This window comes from Anopheles cruzii, chromosome 3 (genome assembly GCF_943734635.1).
Source record: "Anopheles cruzii chromosome 3, idAnoCruzAS_RS32_06, whole genome shotgun sequence".
Taxonomy (NCBI): domain Eukaryota; kingdom Metazoa; phylum Arthropoda; class Insecta; order Diptera; family Culicidae; genus Anopheles; species Anopheles cruzii.
Genome location: NC_069145.1, coordinates 35129199 through 35146877, shown reverse-complemented (window position 1 = coordinate 35146877; position 17679 = coordinate 35129199). Strand labels below are relative to the sequence as shown.

The 17679-nt window shown below is 46.4% G+C and overlaps 1 protein-coding gene across 1 annotated transcript in view; it reads left to right on the top strand.

Moving 5' to 3' along the window:
• LOC128275041 (tyrosine-protein kinase Fer) overlaps positions 1 to 17521 on the top strand; it is a 36337-nt gene extending 18816 nt beyond the window's left edge. The window contains exons 4-12 of the mRNA XM_053013415.1: positions 6457 to 6550; positions 6712 to 6907; positions 7502 to 7960; positions 8019 to 8193; positions 8405 to 9287; positions 9330 to 10876; positions 14850 to 15047; positions 15117 to 15726; positions 15803 to 17521. Coding sequence (XP_052869375.1) covers positions 6457 to 6550; positions 6712 to 6907; positions 7502 to 7960; positions 8019 to 8193; positions 8405 to 9287; positions 9330 to 10876; positions 14850 to 15047; positions 15117 to 15726; positions 15803 to 16131 — 4491 coding nt within the window. The 3' untranslated portion in view covers positions 16132 to 17521. The remainder of the gene's footprint in view (positions 1 to 6456; positions 6551 to 6711; positions 6908 to 7501; positions 7961 to 8018; positions 8194 to 8404; positions 9288 to 9329; positions 10877 to 14849; positions 15048 to 15116; positions 15727 to 15802) is intronic.
• The last annotated feature ends 158 nt before the right edge of the window (positions 17522 to 17679 follow it).

The following is a 17679-nucleotide window of genomic DNA, read 5'->3' as shown; positions in this document are numbered from 1 at the left end:
AGGACCAAAACGAGAAGTACATTTATGGAGGCACGTCTATCGATGTTACCCATGTTATTACTGATTTGTACCATAATTTCTATCAAACACTTTTACAGTCTAAAATACCATATTACTGTGTCTTCCTTATTTCGTTCGATTGAATACGATATAATAAATATCCTTTGTTCCTAACATGATTCTATCAACATGAAATCCCAAGCTCTCTTTTGAACAAAGGGTCGTTGCATGCTTTACGACAGTTTCTGTCTAAAACGAAACCCAGCCCTCGAAGGCTAGCATCCCTGTCTGGTGATGGTTCAGGACCAGACATCCAACGGTTGATCTTCCTTCCGACATCTTCCTTCCGACTGCCACTTCCGGCAAGGTTGGCAGGGCGCCGTAATAAAAACACCCCGACCAGACCAAGAGCTATTTTTCGTATGACTTTTGCACTTGGCCATTTTAGGAATGTCTTGCACTACGCAGACACAGTATGGTGGGCGAACCCTCTCTCTCTAGGGGGATGGGTTCGCTACTCGAATGCAACCTGATTGCCGGCTGGCGTTGGTCGAAGTGCATTCACTTGCTCCTACAGTACCGGTAGACAACACTCTGGAACGTTCGGAAGAGCAGCCACGGCGCGGAACTCCAGTTTGTCGAAGTCCTGGAACGTCACGGGCTGAGGGCGGAAGAATGGTGGAAACGTGTTCTTCCCTCGTCTGGTGAAACTTCCGCTGCAGGGAACGCCATTTGGGCCAAAGCAGGCGGGCTTCGGTGTAATCGATAGAAACCCTCCGGTCGCGGCGTCAGCATCACACCCACAGGATATTAAAGAGGCCGCTTCTTTGATCGATGCACTTTTCGGTGCTGCGCACCAAAACACGGTTCTGGTGCTCGGCGTCTGTGAAGTGGCTTGGGCGTCTGGGTCGGGATTTTAAGATAATGATGCATAACTCTTCACGCGCGTTTAAGACCGAACAAGGATGCTTCTGATTGCCGGTACTGTATTAAGCTTCTGTTATGTTTCCACACAACCTTAATAATGTAGAGATCCTTTACTTTTCTGCAAACATTTTAGAAGACAGTGAAACCCGAGCAAATCGTTTGTAGGCGCGATACTTTCGTCATTACAACTACTTCCGGGTGGCATAGCAAAGAAAAACAGAATGAACGATTAAGACCTCCACGAAGGCATTAATGTGTTTTTTTGTAAACTGCACCATTCTAACGAGAATCATCTTTAAACTGCTTTATCGTTGATTGCACTACGAGCTTATGGTAGATATAATGGAGTTACTATCGTTGGAGCAGCACGTGCAACACTGCTGTCATTAGTTTGCTGCCGTAAATCTTGTAAATGGGAACTTAGTTTGAAATGAGGTAATGTACAGATAGAAATCGAACTGCAACTAAACTATCCTATCCTTGTCACAACTTCAACTTCACGGTTCGTTTATCGAGCATTCTGCGTAAGAAAAATGGACAAGTCTAATAGTTTATACTAGGATGGGAACGAAAACATAATGGTCCTTGATGAGAACAGGCGTTGCGGTTGATGTTAATCGAAATATTAAAATTTACATGTTTTATTCAATAACACTTTGCTTTTTCTTCCACTCGAAAGTCACCAGTTCGAACCCTAACTTGAATGCAAAAATTGAAATTGATTATCATACGGCACTGCCCGTTGTAGCGTAGAAAATGAAGGTCCATTATTCGTCCACCAAAACATGGTTTCTATAGTATATCACTGATAAACTATTTGCAGAGTACTAGCTGGGGAAGAATGCCTTAAGACACGATCAATTAAAACTCACTCCCTTATGATTAACAATTAGGCAACCCAGTGTGTGTGCGTCCGTAATACCGACCATGAGCGTAAGCGCGAGTCGCGAGTAACTCGGCCAATGTGCGTCAGCGAAGTAAACCGCTCCCAGGCTTCCAGTAGGGTTTTGTAGGGCATTATGTCACGGAGCCCTGGCGCGTGCACATGAGCTCCTGACTGGAGCATGGGATAGTGCACCGAGTTAAGTTGCACGCAACGATCCCCCTAATGAATGTAGTTTCTGAGTATCGCTGAGCGAAAAAAAGTGAAATTAGAAAGTCTCGATGTATGGGCCGCTCCTGAGCCGGCACAGAAAAATTATCATACCCATACGCGAAAGTTAACCAAATGGCGGCGATGCTGACGGTGGTATCCTGCATAACAGCCGTTCGGGGTTGCTACAGTTTCCCATCTGGCCGCCACGGGACGCCGTTGGGTGTGAGAATCAGTTGCGTTTTACGCGTTCATGCACAAAATCAAATACAACGATGCCTCCCGGGGAGGTCCGGGTGTAATCGAAGAACCAGATCACACCGCCGCTCGATAACGGTTTTCCCGGCGGACGGTGCCGCGGCCGACCTGAGCCAGCCTAGTTTCTGCGCCGGTTCAACGTAACCGACGGCGGCAATAAGGCGGCATTGCGTGGGGACCACCGCCATGCGAACTTATTAGACGAAGTGCACGTGGCGATGCTGCAGTGCATCTCGCAAAGTGCAAACAATCTGGCCACTGTTACGGTTGTCTCCCACATCGCCGCGGCTCTGCTACAGCGCACACCGGACGCATGCGGACTTTTCTCCCTGTCGGCATGTGTTCGTTTTATTAGTAAGCCACAGTGAAAATATTTGCAGCGAATTGCACCGGGCGCGAAGGGTTTGTAATAATGTTGGGCCAAAGAACGACAGCTCGACTGCTCGGTTGACCAGACCAGACCTCTTTCTCTGCTTCATTGTTGCCAAAAATAATAATGCACACAGTGTTTGTAACTACTTTTTAAAGCAACAATCTTTGTTGCTAATTTCAATTAACAAAGCTAGTAAATGTCGAACAAAAAAGATTATTAATAATTTTTGAGGATTTTTCTTCATTTGTCAATAGGGTTCTAAAAGAGTAGGGTTCTGGTAGATACTTTAGTGTCTAAATGGTAATCTTTATTCGATCCTCGCGATTATTAAACTTCAAATGATCTAAACTATGAACTACTTGTTGAAAATTCGAATTTTACATAATGCCTAATATCTAGTAAAGCTCCCTCGGTCGCTTTGTTTATGTATTCTACTTAAACTGTGCATTCGCTATTGCCATTATAAGATATATTATTATAAAATATGAAACATATTTTCTTCTACAACATTGATGGTGTCGGCGCATGTGCGAACGTTGATGGTTATGTTTAATATTTAATATTGTTAAAACTATACTATTGAAAATTCTAAGATTTAAAAAATAATATGTATAACTGTATATCGCATTTGATGAGTGACATTATACCTACTATTACTTCTATTTACTATTGCTTATGTAATGAGCTTTTCGTCGTATCTTTATATTACGTCCTTCAACACTATGAAAATTGAGTATGTCATTTTGAGAAGCTGTTAAAGAAAGGTATAAAAAATGTTTGAAACTACATGAAAGGTGAGCGATCCTGCGAACTGACCTTTCCGAATCGCTCGATGGAAAGGAAGAAAAATTTTCCTGCTGAAACTCCGACGGGCTGACGAGCTTGCAGCATGATTAGTTGCAAGTTTTTCATCTTACTAGCCGAGAGCTTATCCCAGGCGTTGCAGCTATACACTACGTGCGAAACTTGAAGGCTCTAAATATGTTATTTGGAAGACTTTCCGTTGCGTGCAGTGCTCAGTGTAACGTACCTCGGCTGACAGCTTGTCTCCCAGATAGCAGTACATGCAAGTCTCTGACAAGGTAACGGCAAATAGTATAGAAAGATTCATGGACTGTGCCTCAAACACTCCCTGTAACGGAAGAAACAACTATTGAAAAAATGTTTAACACTACGGAAGTGTTGAGAATCTACCAACTCACAGAAACGGCAAACGAAAGCAGCATGTAGCTGCATATCAATACGCATAGAGTTAGTTGCACCAGAAAGAAAGGTGCCGTGACGGTTTCCAGCTGTTTGACACACCCGAAAGCTTTCTGGTGCATTTTCACGACTAATTTAAGTTTGCTCCTCCAATCGTCGCCGTTGGCCTGAGCGAGGACTTGCAGTTCCAGGCCAACCAGCTGGAAGTAAAGTGTGCAATATTTTATCAAGCTAAACATCGTGACACTTTTCACGGCCACAGAGTACGCGCCAAGGTACGAAGCCCAGATCATGAAGACTTCGAAGAACATATAATCCGTCAAAGAGGATTTGATATTCAGTCCGTAGAAGTTTTCCTCCATCTGAACGCCGTGCAGTGCGGTACCATTGTTCCGTCGAGCGACACAATAGTACGACCAGGCCGTGCTCATCAGAGGCGCGAAGACGAAGACATTCACCGCCCAGAACAACAGACGACATATGGTTTTGTTGCTGTTGTGGATTTCGCCCTGATGGAACTGCAGGTGAGCGACCACCACCCGTGACGAACACCGGCGAACTGGTGGAGAGATGAAGATGCTGCTTAAATTACTTTGTTTTTTTTTTATTCGACCAAGACAAAGAACAGATCAAAAACTCTACAAACCCTTCTCTGCGAACCGTTTGCAGTCTGTTACTAATTGCTTGAACTTTTCATTTTGCACTACCAGAATTAGGAGGCACGTGTAGATATTGGTTTGAAATATGAGTTCGGCGTGGCCAAGAATTGCGGTTTCGAAGCTATCATACGGGAACGCTACCTTTGGAATAAATATGACTAGCAAAAATGTAACAAACACTACAACGTATCGGCAACGCTCTCTGGAAGAACCTGAGATCCCGTACACTTTCAGAAGCTTTAGAGCATCGTATAAAATGCCGTCGGTGACCTTCTGCGAGGCAGAAAACTTCGTAGCTTGCTGTTTGCAGTCTGTGTTTGTTTGCGAATCATCAGCAACTTCCACAAGTAGAATTGCCATAATTCAATTGCTGATACACGAACCCGGACAGCCAGAATACAGAATACGGCGTTTAATGCAGGCAGGGATGTAATTTAAGGAGGACTTCACGGGACTAAGAACCACAGCAGATAGAACGTACACGAAACGATCGTGCCGGTATAAACTCAGTAGGCATGGAAGGACTCTGTAACCTGTAACACTCCAAAATCGGTTTTTAAAGGCAATCTAATCGGTGCGTCGTTAGGAAAATTGTGGACAAAAACTGAAAACCGGCAGGCGGTGGCCATTATGGAACAATTTAAAGCCAGGGACAAAAAGCGAACGTTCTGTTAGCTGGAATCACTAGCAATTGCGTTAGATTTGTCTGCGTTATCTGCAGCCCACGTTTGATCTCATTGCTCCAGAAAGCGAAGTAACAAAGCGTCGCGTTCTAACTGGTCTGCACTACAATAAGTTCCGCTAGTTCCGCTTAAACACCGAGTGTCCCTGCGAGCGGTTCCCGGTATTTGCTGAAATGTGTGCGTCCTGATTTATAGTTTCCACTTTTTCCAACGTTCCCATGCAAAGGGAAATGCTTGGTAAAAAATCCATCAATTTATCAAACGATGCCAGTGTGGGTCCGGGATAGTTTTTTCCCCCAAAATCCCGCCATCATTTCTTGCCCAGTTGCATCGCTGCATACATACGGGTCGGTGTGCAACGTTCTAGCGCTGGTCAGCTTCATGTCGCTAGAATCGAAGGACCATCGGTTGAGTGATCTTTGGCCGTGGCTTTGCCCTGGCCGTCGTCAGCAAAAACGCTGGGTACAGAAAAATGACTTTCCAATGGATCCCAATCATGCAAGCCAAATTGATAGCTGCTTTCAAGTGTATCATTAGGGGAAGAAAGAAACGAAACTCCAAACCGAACGCAGCGATAACAAAACCTGGCAGTGAAGGCGGAAAAGGTTAAATCAAATCTTCTTTACGTGACACCAAGGGCCGCGGGAGGTTTGGGTTATGATTTATGGCAGTGTTATGGTAGCGGTGGGAAGTTTATTGCATGGCGCAGCTGGGTACTGCTGCTGATGGGAAACGTCTCGGTTGAATTTGCATAAAATGCATACACTAGTCTGGTTCCATTTGTGCACAGTGCAGTAGCTGGGCCCTCTCTGGGTTCCCAGTGCACGGTACGGTGGTATATCGGTAGGATCGGCACTATGGGCTGGTGGAAGCTCCACTCCCGCTGATAGCAGTTGACATAAGTGCTTAATTGAAACAAAGGTCTTTGGTGTAGTGATAGTAAATTCAGTCATTATAAATCATCGTACGTTCGGGCGTGTTTGCCAGCGAATAACGCAATTCATTAACGCGATTCTTTAAAAACTTTAGAACGAAATAACGCCTTAAGATACGCAAGGTGAATTATAAAACACGTCTCGTTATTTATTGAATGGAGAGTAAAAACACCTTTCCAATGTAACAACCTGGAGGTTTTTTATGTAAATTCAAACGTTTAATAAAGCGCAATGAAAGGCCTGATTAGAGCGGAAAATCACAGTATGGAACCAAGATAGTATGAAAATAGTACTAATAATACTTTCTGTTCTTTTCGCATTACAGCTCTCAGAGGACGTTGCCCGAAAGAAAAGTGAATATCAGAAACATTTAGACTACTATAAGCTGCTTCGCGGACGCTTCGAGGAACATATCAAGTGTAAGTTTTAAAATCGGTATCAAGAATTTTGTTTCGGGGCCGGTTTCAGGGCAATACCCATACTTTGCACGCATATCATGCTGCTAATGCCTTCCCGTTTATTTATGTATGTCTGTTTTCTTGCCATTTCAACAAACCACGCCATGGTCTACGCCATGCAGCCGGCAGATCTGGGCGTAAACTGGACGATGTCATCGACAAGTACCAGAAAGCCTGCCGGAAGCTACACCAGGCCCACAACGAGTACGTCCTGCTCATCACCGAAGCGGTCGAGGTGGAGAAAGACTTCCGGACGATTCTGCTGCCCGGCCTGCTCGAAAATCAGCAGTCCCTCCAGGAGGGCTTCATTCAGGCATGGTAGGTACAGAGGTAGTGGCGGCCGCACTAGCATGCAACGTAGGCATCCAAAGGTGTTGTTGTAGCCGACCGCTCCCTGGACAGTGCGGCGCATTAGTCAGCAATTTGTGCGCTATCTTGACGGTCCGCTTCCGGCGCAGCGTCCTACGGCCGGCGAAGCTACCGAAGTGGGCTTGAATAATTTGGATGGGATCGCCAAGAACTAATTCGTCCAACATCCGGCTGAAACCACAAGGAGGGCCAGCCAAGTGATGGCTCGCTTGCGGTGTGGTGCGGGTGTTTCAGGTTGGGCCACTTCCTGTGGCCTCCGCTGCCGGTAATACTGCCAACTCATCGGATCAATTTAAATTATGAAACTCATGATGGTGCGTTGTGGTGCGCATCGCGTACCTTAATCGCATACGTTATGTTAAATGATTTTCAAAGTGGGCAATGTACATTCGTGAAAAGTTCTATTGGCTTGTTGTGTGGTCAACATTTTGAACAGTTTCCATTTCCACGCCTACATACTGCAGAGGCGCACGTCTACCTTTCTAATACAATCACGACTTACTTGTGGCTCGAAATCACCTCTAATTAACGTTCAACTTTCAGGAGCAACCTGCTGATGGAGATTGCCAAGCTAAGCGACACCACGTCCGATAAGTACGCCGACATTCAGCGACGCATCGAGTCGAGCATAGCGAACATCAACTCGACCGAGGAGTACCGGGATTTCACGGAGAAGCATAAAACCTCACCGACCGCCCCGGTCGTCTTTCAGTTCGACGAAAGCCTCGTCGAGGACAGTCTCGGCAAACTGCAAGCCAACATGCTCACGGTGGACAACCTCACAGTCGATTGGCTGCGCAGCCGGCAGACCGAGCTCGAAAGTACGATCAAGGAGCTGCAGGAGCGCCAAAGCAAACTGTTTGCCGAACCGAACGGTACCGGGGGCGGTGCGTCCGGGTCACCCGCCGCCAGCCCTGTCGGTTCGCCGGCCACCAAACCATCCACACCGATTCTGAATGGCGCACAAAACGGAACCCCCGGGAAGGACCAGCCCAGCAATAAGTGAGTTCTTGGTGTACGGGGTATTTAAACCATCCCTAACCTTTCGTGCGACCCCCAGATCGTCGAAGGAACTGAGCAACCTGCGCTGTCAAGAACGTCAGACGGTGAAGCTGGTCGACATGATCCGGGCTGCGTTGAACGAGGTCGGTTGCGAGGAGCTACCATCCGGTTGTGACGACCTGTCGGTAGAACACCTTATCGAGAACAAAAAGTCTGTCAGTCAAGACCTTTCGGTGAGTGCACGGTGGTCCCCAGCATCCCACAAGGTGTGCTTGTAGATGCCGCTAACTTGAACATTTTAGATCCTCTCTAGCAACTGTTTGACCGGGTGCTCTTCATCTTCGACTAGTTGTGCGGTGGTTTGGTTTTGTTTCTCACTAATGTAACCAATTATTCATTTTCTTTGGTCGTTGATTGTGTTACCATTTTTCGAACCGCGAATAGACCGACTCACAGCACAACGGCGGACCGTTGACATCGGGATTTTTCTCACTGCGCACCGGTGGTGGCAAACATGGGGCTGGTGGTGGTGGTGGTGTTATGTCTATGATAATCGATCAGTTGCGTCGCAAATCGGGACCCCCGGGGCCGCCGGGATCGGGTGCTGGTACCCACGTGAACGATTCAACCGGAACGACCCCAGCGCAGACGCCGAAACCGGGGCACCGGTCGACGGCTACGACTGCCGCTACGGTAAATAGTGCTTGTAGTCCTTCCACTGTTGCGTGTGAGCGTGTGCAAGCTTCTGTGGACGGCTTACCACCGCACGGTACTAACCACTACCAGCAGCTGCCGGTAGACTGTGAGGAAGCTTTCTGCGACGGCAGGCCTCCGAGTCTGAGCGCTTCCGGTGCGGAGCTTTCCGATCGTGGGGCATCCGAACGTTCCTCCCATGGTCAACCATGCGATCCCGACAATCGACTGTCGAACGTGTACGTCGAAATGGAAGCGTACAACGATGGTTGGCGTGACAATCTGGCTCGGGACGAGAGAGAGGAAGCGTGTGCCGCGTATACTAACATCAGCAGTGCCGCGCGATCGGAAGATCGCTTTGATTCGAACAACGCTGCGCCCCATTTCGATTCTAACCTCATTAACTCACTCAACTCCGGGATCGATGGCAGACAGTATCGGCGTTTGCGGGCCAAAGCTTGCAGCGAGGACAGTGAGATGCATCTGCTAAACCGCAACGAACAGCAGCGAACAGCCTGTGGCCATGATGAGGACGACAATAGTGATGACGATGCGACAGCGAATGACGTCCTGAACGACTCGAAGAATAATTTGCTGCGCGAAGAAAGTTACGACGATGAGCAAGTCGAGGAACGTCACGGTTGCTCGCGGTTCGAATGTGAACCTCTGGAGGCAGCAGTAAACCGGGCCGAGTTGGAAGCAAAGTATCTGACGATGAAGATGGCGCTACCGGAAGCAGCGAATGGGGAGAGCAACAGCAGCAGCAGTGGCCACTGGAAATCCTCCATCGAACAGCATCTCGATATTATCGACGCGCTGAACGTGAAGCTCGATGAGCATCAGCGTTTATCGGCACGGCTCTCGGAGCACTACGAGTACATCCGCGTCCTGCGTACCGAAGAAGAGTTGCTGCCCGTACCGAAACCAGCCGCCAGCGGTTTCGAAAAGGCTAACAGTTTTCGTGACAAGATCAAACTCCGCATAAAGGGATCGAAGGCCGCCACAGGAGAGTTGGAAGTGTTACAGCGAACAGGTACGCCCGATAAGGCTACGGCCAACGGCGAGAGCTTCTCCGGACGACTGCGAAATCGGATGGCGGCACACGCCGGTCAACGGCAGTTTCGGTTGATGCGGGAAACCGGTTCGGCAAGCCCATCGACCGACCGCAGCACAATGGCGGAGCATGCAACGTTGAACCGAACCGTCGCCAGCAGCGGTCAGAAGAAAAAGAAACGCAAGTCGTCCAAAGCGAACCGTGCTCATCGACAGCATCATTCCAGGAACGAGAAGAAGCGCCACGATCACCAGCAGCAGCAGCAGCAGCATCAGTTGCACCCTCCAAATGCATTTTCGGAAGACGAACTGCTGGCCGACGAGCTGCAACCGGGAGTGTCGCCTGACCACGCAACGAAACCGGCCGGCTCGTCCTTTTCGGCCACGGTACGCGCCACCTGGCGCGAACTCTTACACTCGACCAACAAGGTGAAGGATTCGTCCATCAATCTCGCCCAGCGTCAGACACAGCGTCCCGAGGAGAAGCTAGATCTGATCGCAGACCAGGAACGTCCCGGCTTACTGGCCATTAGATTTACCTTCTCCGACGATCCGCCCGTACGGTCTGATTCGATCGGGCACGGAGCCGAAACTATGGGTGGAGAATATTGTGTGCCGTTGCTGCTTTCACCGCAACCGGCCGAATGCTCGACGCCCATCCGTGCATCCGGTGACACAACGACACCATCGCACCCAGATCTCCACGGTCTCCGTGCTGCTCCCGATTCGAGTAGTAAACCCAGCACGAGCTTTAAAACTAATCTGAAAGAAAAGTTTACCAAATTAGTGCATAAGAAGGTGAACGGGGCAGGATTTGGGACGGGCCGGAACATCCCGACGGTGAGCGCTTCCGGGCAGCGACACCCAGCGCGTCAACGGCAGCCAACGGGAGAGGTTTGCCGAACGTGCTCGAAGCGCATCGTTCGTCCTGGCACCACCATCCATCCGAGCCGGACGGTGTTGGATTTTGCGAAGGAATTTCCGGAACTCGACATTTGCAACGGGTGCTATGGCGACGGCGCGGACGCTAGCTGGGCAGAGGCGGAGCTCGCGGCAATCGCAGTACAGGAGTGGTCCCTGTCCGAGATGATCAATCTCGAGTACGAAGATATCGATGTGCTAACGATTAAGCCCCACAAACTAACCGACTATTGTGAAGGTGTTGTTGGTGTGAGTATTTGCTGCGTGCTGTCGTAGTGCATGCCTCTGTAACTGTCTAATAGTAGCTTGATTTTAGTTTTATTTTGCATAAATACTGTGTTTTACGCCTAATTAATAATATGCTTCTTTCTCTTTTCTTCTTCTTGCATTCGTTCGACCACTAGCATTAGTTTAGTGCTTGATGATCGGTAGCTTTTGTTACACTCACCTCATAGTGTTTAGTTGAATTTGTTCTAATCTATACTAAAACTTTATGTTATGTTTATGAGTAGTTTTATCATCTAAAGAATTAGCGCTGCTGCCGTACAAATCTAGTTTCTCATTGTTCTTTTTAGCTGTTTCCAACCAATTGATTCAAATTCCCTTTGACTTTGACCTACATTCAGCGCGACACACTTCTATCCAATCGCATAGTAAAGAATGACATTTACACACCATTTCTTTCGTAACCGGCCCATTCTGAACGTCTAGCTGGGTTGATAATTGATCCACCTTCGCTGAACCGGGTGCGCACTAACGATTGAATGACCTTTGCTAGGATGGGCCGATAGTCCGGCAATTTCACGCGTGTTCCGTGCCCAGTTGACGTTTATTGCCGCGTTGCTGAAGGGCAGGTTCAGGCGACAACCGAGATCCGGGGGAGCGATCTTTCGGCCGCCCCGTGTGGTGCCAATGCTCTATAGGTAGATGAGACTCAGAAGCATTCCTTGGTGAAGCGCGAGAAAGGGAGAAATAAGATTTACAAAGCCAGCAAAAATACATGCGTCCATGTTGATCTCATCGTATGCCATTGCAGTGATGTTTTAATTTTATTTTTATTAATGTTAACGAAAACCGTTTGCCTACACACATGGCCACACCAAGCTGGCGTACTTACCAATACACCAGCCGGGCGCCGGTAAGCGCGTGCAAAACATTTTCACATGGGCACCACCAGCGTGCTCGTGCCCGGGTCGATCCTGTGCCTGCGTCTGGTTTTGCTCCGTTTCGCGACTTTCATCTCTCGTGTGGCCAAATGAGAAATGTCTTGTTTTGCAAGAGGCAACCGCGGGTTTCATGATGAAAGATACTAGTCTACAGTAGCGACCACAGTTTTCTCACAACGCAAGAGGAGTTTTTGAAACCTTTTGGTTGCAAAACCGTCTATTGGCCTTTGACTACCATTGAAAAGTTTTGCTTTGCTTGCAGTAGGTTACAACAAAACAGAAAGTACAACCGTACATGGTACGGAATGCGAAGAAGTGTACAAAATTGTAAGTTGCTTGCTTGGTGCCAAAACGACAACTTTGCCAGGCTTTGTGAAAATCTTCACGATCGTGTGAAAATGGAATGTTTTCCTCTACCATTGCGCGAACGCGATCAGCTCACTCTCTCGCGTATGTCGCACAGACTCTTTCTCTTGGTCGCAACTATCTGAATGCTCTTTAAAATAAACCGTCTCGGCACGCGGTCGTCGGGTTATGACGGTCAGTGAAAAATTAGCTTCCTCCCTCGATGGAGGCGTCCGCCGGCGAAAAAATCGAGCGACAGTTTTCCATTTATTTTTCGCTTATATTTTGAGCAGAGCTGAGCGACCCCATACAGATAAAGATTGTGAGAAATCGGTGAAAATTGCTTTCTAAAGGCCTACGCATCTGCACCTTGGGCACCTGTTTTTCTATGGGTTTTCAGTTCTGAGTGGTTCTTAGTGGCTCTTCTAGAGTATGTGCTTATAAATACACCGTCTGTAGAAGTAGAAGTTGGTGTTTTTGCAGTTCAGTGCGCGCCGGAGCTGCTTACCCGGGCGTAAAATTGATTGAATAAGAAAAGTGCAATAGTGCTGAATACGTTCTCGAATTTTTTAACCATGAGCATCACCGAATTTAGTACGACGGCATCTACATCGTCGTCGTACGAAACCGATAGCGTTTATCACAACTTTGTGTTTCCACCGAGGCCTCCAGTTCGCAAGAAACGCATCATGACCCTGCTGATGGTAAAGGCAATTGTTTTATACTTATTTTTTGCATATCTGGTTGTTTTTTTTATGCAGCACCGGGGAAGTTTGTCGCGCTTCACATCTCAGCCCACGTCATATTTTCTTCGCGATGACTTTTCTTGAACATTTTCCTGAACCGTATCGGCAAGCTGCCGGGACCCCACACGACTCCGCACCCTGTAGTGCGCGCTTCCTCCGCATTGCCATCCATCGCTCACTTCTTGACATTGATGTCTGCAAATACGTCAATGATGTTTCGTGTATAATTGACTGCGGGACTCTCTGATGAAAGTAATTTTACTTTCTTCTTATCCTTTTCGGATGATTTGCGCACGTATTCCGGTTTGGGCGCTCGCCTTTCGACTTCACGCAATAATGCGCTTCCACAACTGCCGCTGTTAATGATATGTTGCTTAGAAACTTGGCGAGGTTACCATGGCGATGGTAAGCGTTCACGTTTGTTCACTACCGTTTCTGACTTGTACTCTTTCATTGTTGCCCAGCACACCTTCAACTTGCACTCCCAAAACAAGAAGTCTGCGGAATGCAACATGCTAGAATTCCCAACCTGCACTAAACTGATCGACTGCTTTAGATTGGATGTACATTCATGCCACAAACGCTACTGTTAGTTTTCATACATACATTCAATATCATGAATAAAATATTGATTAAGAATGATTTTGGTTGTTTGTTGATTTTACAAACTTCAGTTATGAAGTGAAATCGTTTGAATTGGTTATGCTTGGCGACGCTTAAAATGGGCTTTAAAGTATTGCCTGCTAGCGACGAATCGTAATATTTTCAGTTATCTTCAAATAGCTTGAAGTCATTTTTGAAACAAATGTCGAAAACAAGTTTTGAAAATGTATCATGAGTTAAAACGTGGCAAACCGTAAGCTGTCTTGTAGTTTAAAGAGGCGACCGTCAAAGCCGGTTGAAATTTCCTACTTATTTTGTTTATTAAATGCTGCCCCCGATACGGGACAACCTCCGGAACTGGTATCTGTGCTAAGGCTGCAGATTCAGGAAGATGCTTCTTACCTGGTTGATATAAGATTCTCGAATTCTACTCATTTTCATGTACGATACTAACACGTATACTACACCAAAGTCTGGAGGAGCATGTGCTACAACGGGACCGACGTTGGATTCATTAAAGATTAAATTCAATTACGTTTGACCCAAATTCAGGATCATTTTCGAAACCGTTTTGCATGTTTGCAAAAATGAAATCGAAAAAATTGCCCCCTTTTTGAATGCTGAGAAGAGCAAAAGAGAGAGAGAACGATTTTCAGACTAATTCATTTGCTCGTTCAATTTAGGAATCTTCGGAATTTGATCCGAAATTTTTCGTATTTTTAGCCTTTTGTATCGAAAGAGACGCTGGTGAGCTTTACAGATATCTTCTTAAATCTTCATATTCGCTGCAAAACTATGATAAATCATAATTGTACTCCGTTCCATCTGGTGACATTCTATCGAAGACAAAATGTTTGATCAAAATATCGGTAATCGAGAATAGTGCTGGCTGCCAAGTTGGCAACTGATGCTGCTTCTCTATTTCTGCTGTGTCTGCCACCACGGTATTAAGCAGTTTCGTGTCCAAAGCATAAGATGTCATTGCCAGACATTAATTGATGGCCTTTTAACATCGATATTAATAGGTTCCCCTCGTTCTGTCCCAACCGCCTTTTCCGAATCATAACCTGTTCACTCATGTTAATTACGTTTGATCTTAGACTTGTTCATATGAATTGTTTGTTTTTCATATCTTCTTTTCGCTTAGCAGAAATCTTTGAACATCACTATCGATCCGGCTTGATATCACCAGAACATATATTCTCAGAACTAGCATCGTCTTAAAGCAAACCATTTGCATGGAATTTCAGCGCCAGCTCCTTCATTATCCTATTGGCGGCAGCAGCAAGATTCAACAATAAATACTTAAAATGCCCTTTAAATATGACGATTTGTTTGACTTCTTTATTAATAACATTCTAGATGACGCTGTCCACGAATCGTCCGTTGCATGAAGAGGAATGGTTTCACGGTGTATTACCGCGGGAAGAAGTAGTTCGACTGCTTCGAAATGAGGGTGACTTTTTGGTACGAGAGACTACACGGAACGACGAAAGCCAAACCGTACTCAGTGTCTGCTGGAACGGGCACAAACACTTTATTGTACAGACAACAGCGGAAGTAGGTGGCCAACATTCGTCCTATTGATGACGCTCCTGAAACATTAACCGTTCTTTTTCCTTCGTGCAGGGACACTATCGCTTCGAAGGACCTGCGTTCCCGAGCATACAGGAGCTGATCGTGCACCAGTATCAATCGGAGCTGCCGGTGACGGGTCGTTCAGGTGCAGTACTGCGTAAGCCGGTGCTACGCGAGCGCTGGGAGCTCAGCAACGATGACGTGATTCTGCTGGACAAGATCGGTCGCGGAAACTTCGGCGACGTGTACAAAGCTAAACTAAAGTCGTCCAAAAACACGTTGGTTGCGGTAAAGACGTGCCGGATGACGCTGCCGGAGGAACAAAAGCGTAAATTTCTTCAAGAGGGTCGCATATTGAAGCAGTACGATCATCCCAACATTGTCAAGCTGATCGGTATTTGCGTGCAGAAACAACCGATCATGATTGTCATGGAACTGGTGGCCGGGGGTTCACTGTTGATGTTCTTGCGCAAAAACGCTACCACGCTTGGCCAACGGCAGCTAATGGGAATGTGTCGAGATGCAGCCGCCGGCATGAGGTACTTGGAATCGAAGAACTGCATACACCGGGATCTTGCCGCTCGAAACTGTCTGATAGGAAGCGAGAATATAGTAAAAATTTCCGACTTTGGAATGTCCCGCGAGGAAGAAGAATACATCGGTAAGCTGAACAATATCTTCTCAGAGTGAACATGGGAAACTTTAGTTTTACTCGCTTTTGTTTTTTTATTCCCCAGTATCCGGCGGCATGAAACAAATCCCGATCAAGTGGACCGCACCGGAGGCGCTGAATTTTGGCAAATACACAACCTTATGCGATGTCTGGTCGTACGGGATTCTAGTGTGGGAAATTTTCAGTCGCGGCGACACGCCCTACTCGGGCATGAGCAACTCGAATGCACGCGAGCGAATCGACGAAGGCTACCGGATGCCTGCGCCGGAAGGTGCTCCGCCCGAGATGTACCGGCTCATGCTGAAGTGCTGGATGTACGAACCGGAAAGTCGACCACACTTTGACGAAATCTATACCGTCGTCGATGCACTGTTGCTTTGCCCCAAGGACTGACCGATGGCATGCGGTGGTGGACCGTGGACGAAAGAGGACTCCGTTGTCGAATGGTCGGCAACTAGCAAACTGTGGAATACGATATTACAGCGATTGTTCAATGCTGCCAACTTTTAATCAGGGCCAAGTGGAGCTTCTATGCAGGCCATCCCCAGCTTCCTTACTATTTGTTCCTCATATTTGCCGCTTTGCGAAACGAAACAAAAAATAGTTTAAAAAGTAAGTAAAACAATATCAAAACCAAATGGCTCTTCAACAAGGCATTCTGCACAGAAAAAGTAATCAAAAGCGCAAAACTAACGATAAAAACAATATGAACATTTGGCATCATATCGAAAATCAAAGAGAGGAAAACGAAACCTAAGTAAAAAAGATCGGGATGGTAACGTGTTGCAAAAAGTGCTTCCATAAGTGTGACAGAGCTAATGTAGGAAAGTAAACAGGAAAGAGGGCAACGGAAAAGTTAGAAACATTAAGTTGATACCTAGAAAATTGTGTCGACAGCCGTATTTCTACGTGTGGGCTGTTCAGTTGTAAAGTAACTATGCAGACAGAGAACTGTATAAGTATCACTATTTAGAGACAGCAATAGTTATTAGAATTTAGCGAATGATTGCGAATGTTCGGAATGATTGCTTTTCCGAAAGTTCGGAAAGGCGAATGATTGCGTTGGCAAATAAAACGGATGAAGAAGTGCACTTCGTATGACCGCGCCAACGATGAACAGAAGAACACAGTGAATAACTCGGTTTAAGGGATTTATATGGGGTAATGCATATGAACGCATATGCAATAAATGTGTGATAGATATTAGGCCGGCAAGATGGTAGTGCGCGGGAATTGAATGCTGGGATAGCGATAGAAGGAAGCACTTTATGCAATCGTATGATAAGACAACCAGCTCTTTCTCCTCGAAACATATTCTCAATCAAATTTTTGTGCTTCAACAAGAAGTTGATTTACTGTATTTATTTTGTATTGTTTTGACACTGTATAAACTTTGCAGCAGAATGATCACAAATGGACTCTTGCTACGCTCCAACAGTTGTGCTGTGTGCCATCGGACGTCGAGAAGTAGAAACACAAACAAGGTTCACTAAATTTTCCAACTTCCAAAATGGCGAACGAACAGGGATACGCGTGATCGCAACGGTTAACATGAAGGTTTCTTGTTCTCTAATTCTACAAAAAAGAAGGCAGCTTAGCTTTTAAACAATTACATATAAGCGTATGATACACGACAAATTATCCATTGATCTGCCTAGTTTGTACGCACAAAATCATACTTGCATAAAAAAAGTAACGGGGTTTTGCCAAACACTAGACCACATTTCTGCCTGCCGACTCTTATACACCGGGTGCCGAACTAGCCGAACTAGCTAGGAACATTATTGCGATATTTACATAAATTAAGTATATAAGTGAAATATCCCTTCCCGTTTATCATTATTTATTGAAAGAAAACGGTGTCTGGTATTGAAATAATTTTGCTTGGTTAAATCCGCATCTTTACCTGCTAATAAGTGCAATGATTTTCTTTACCTAGTC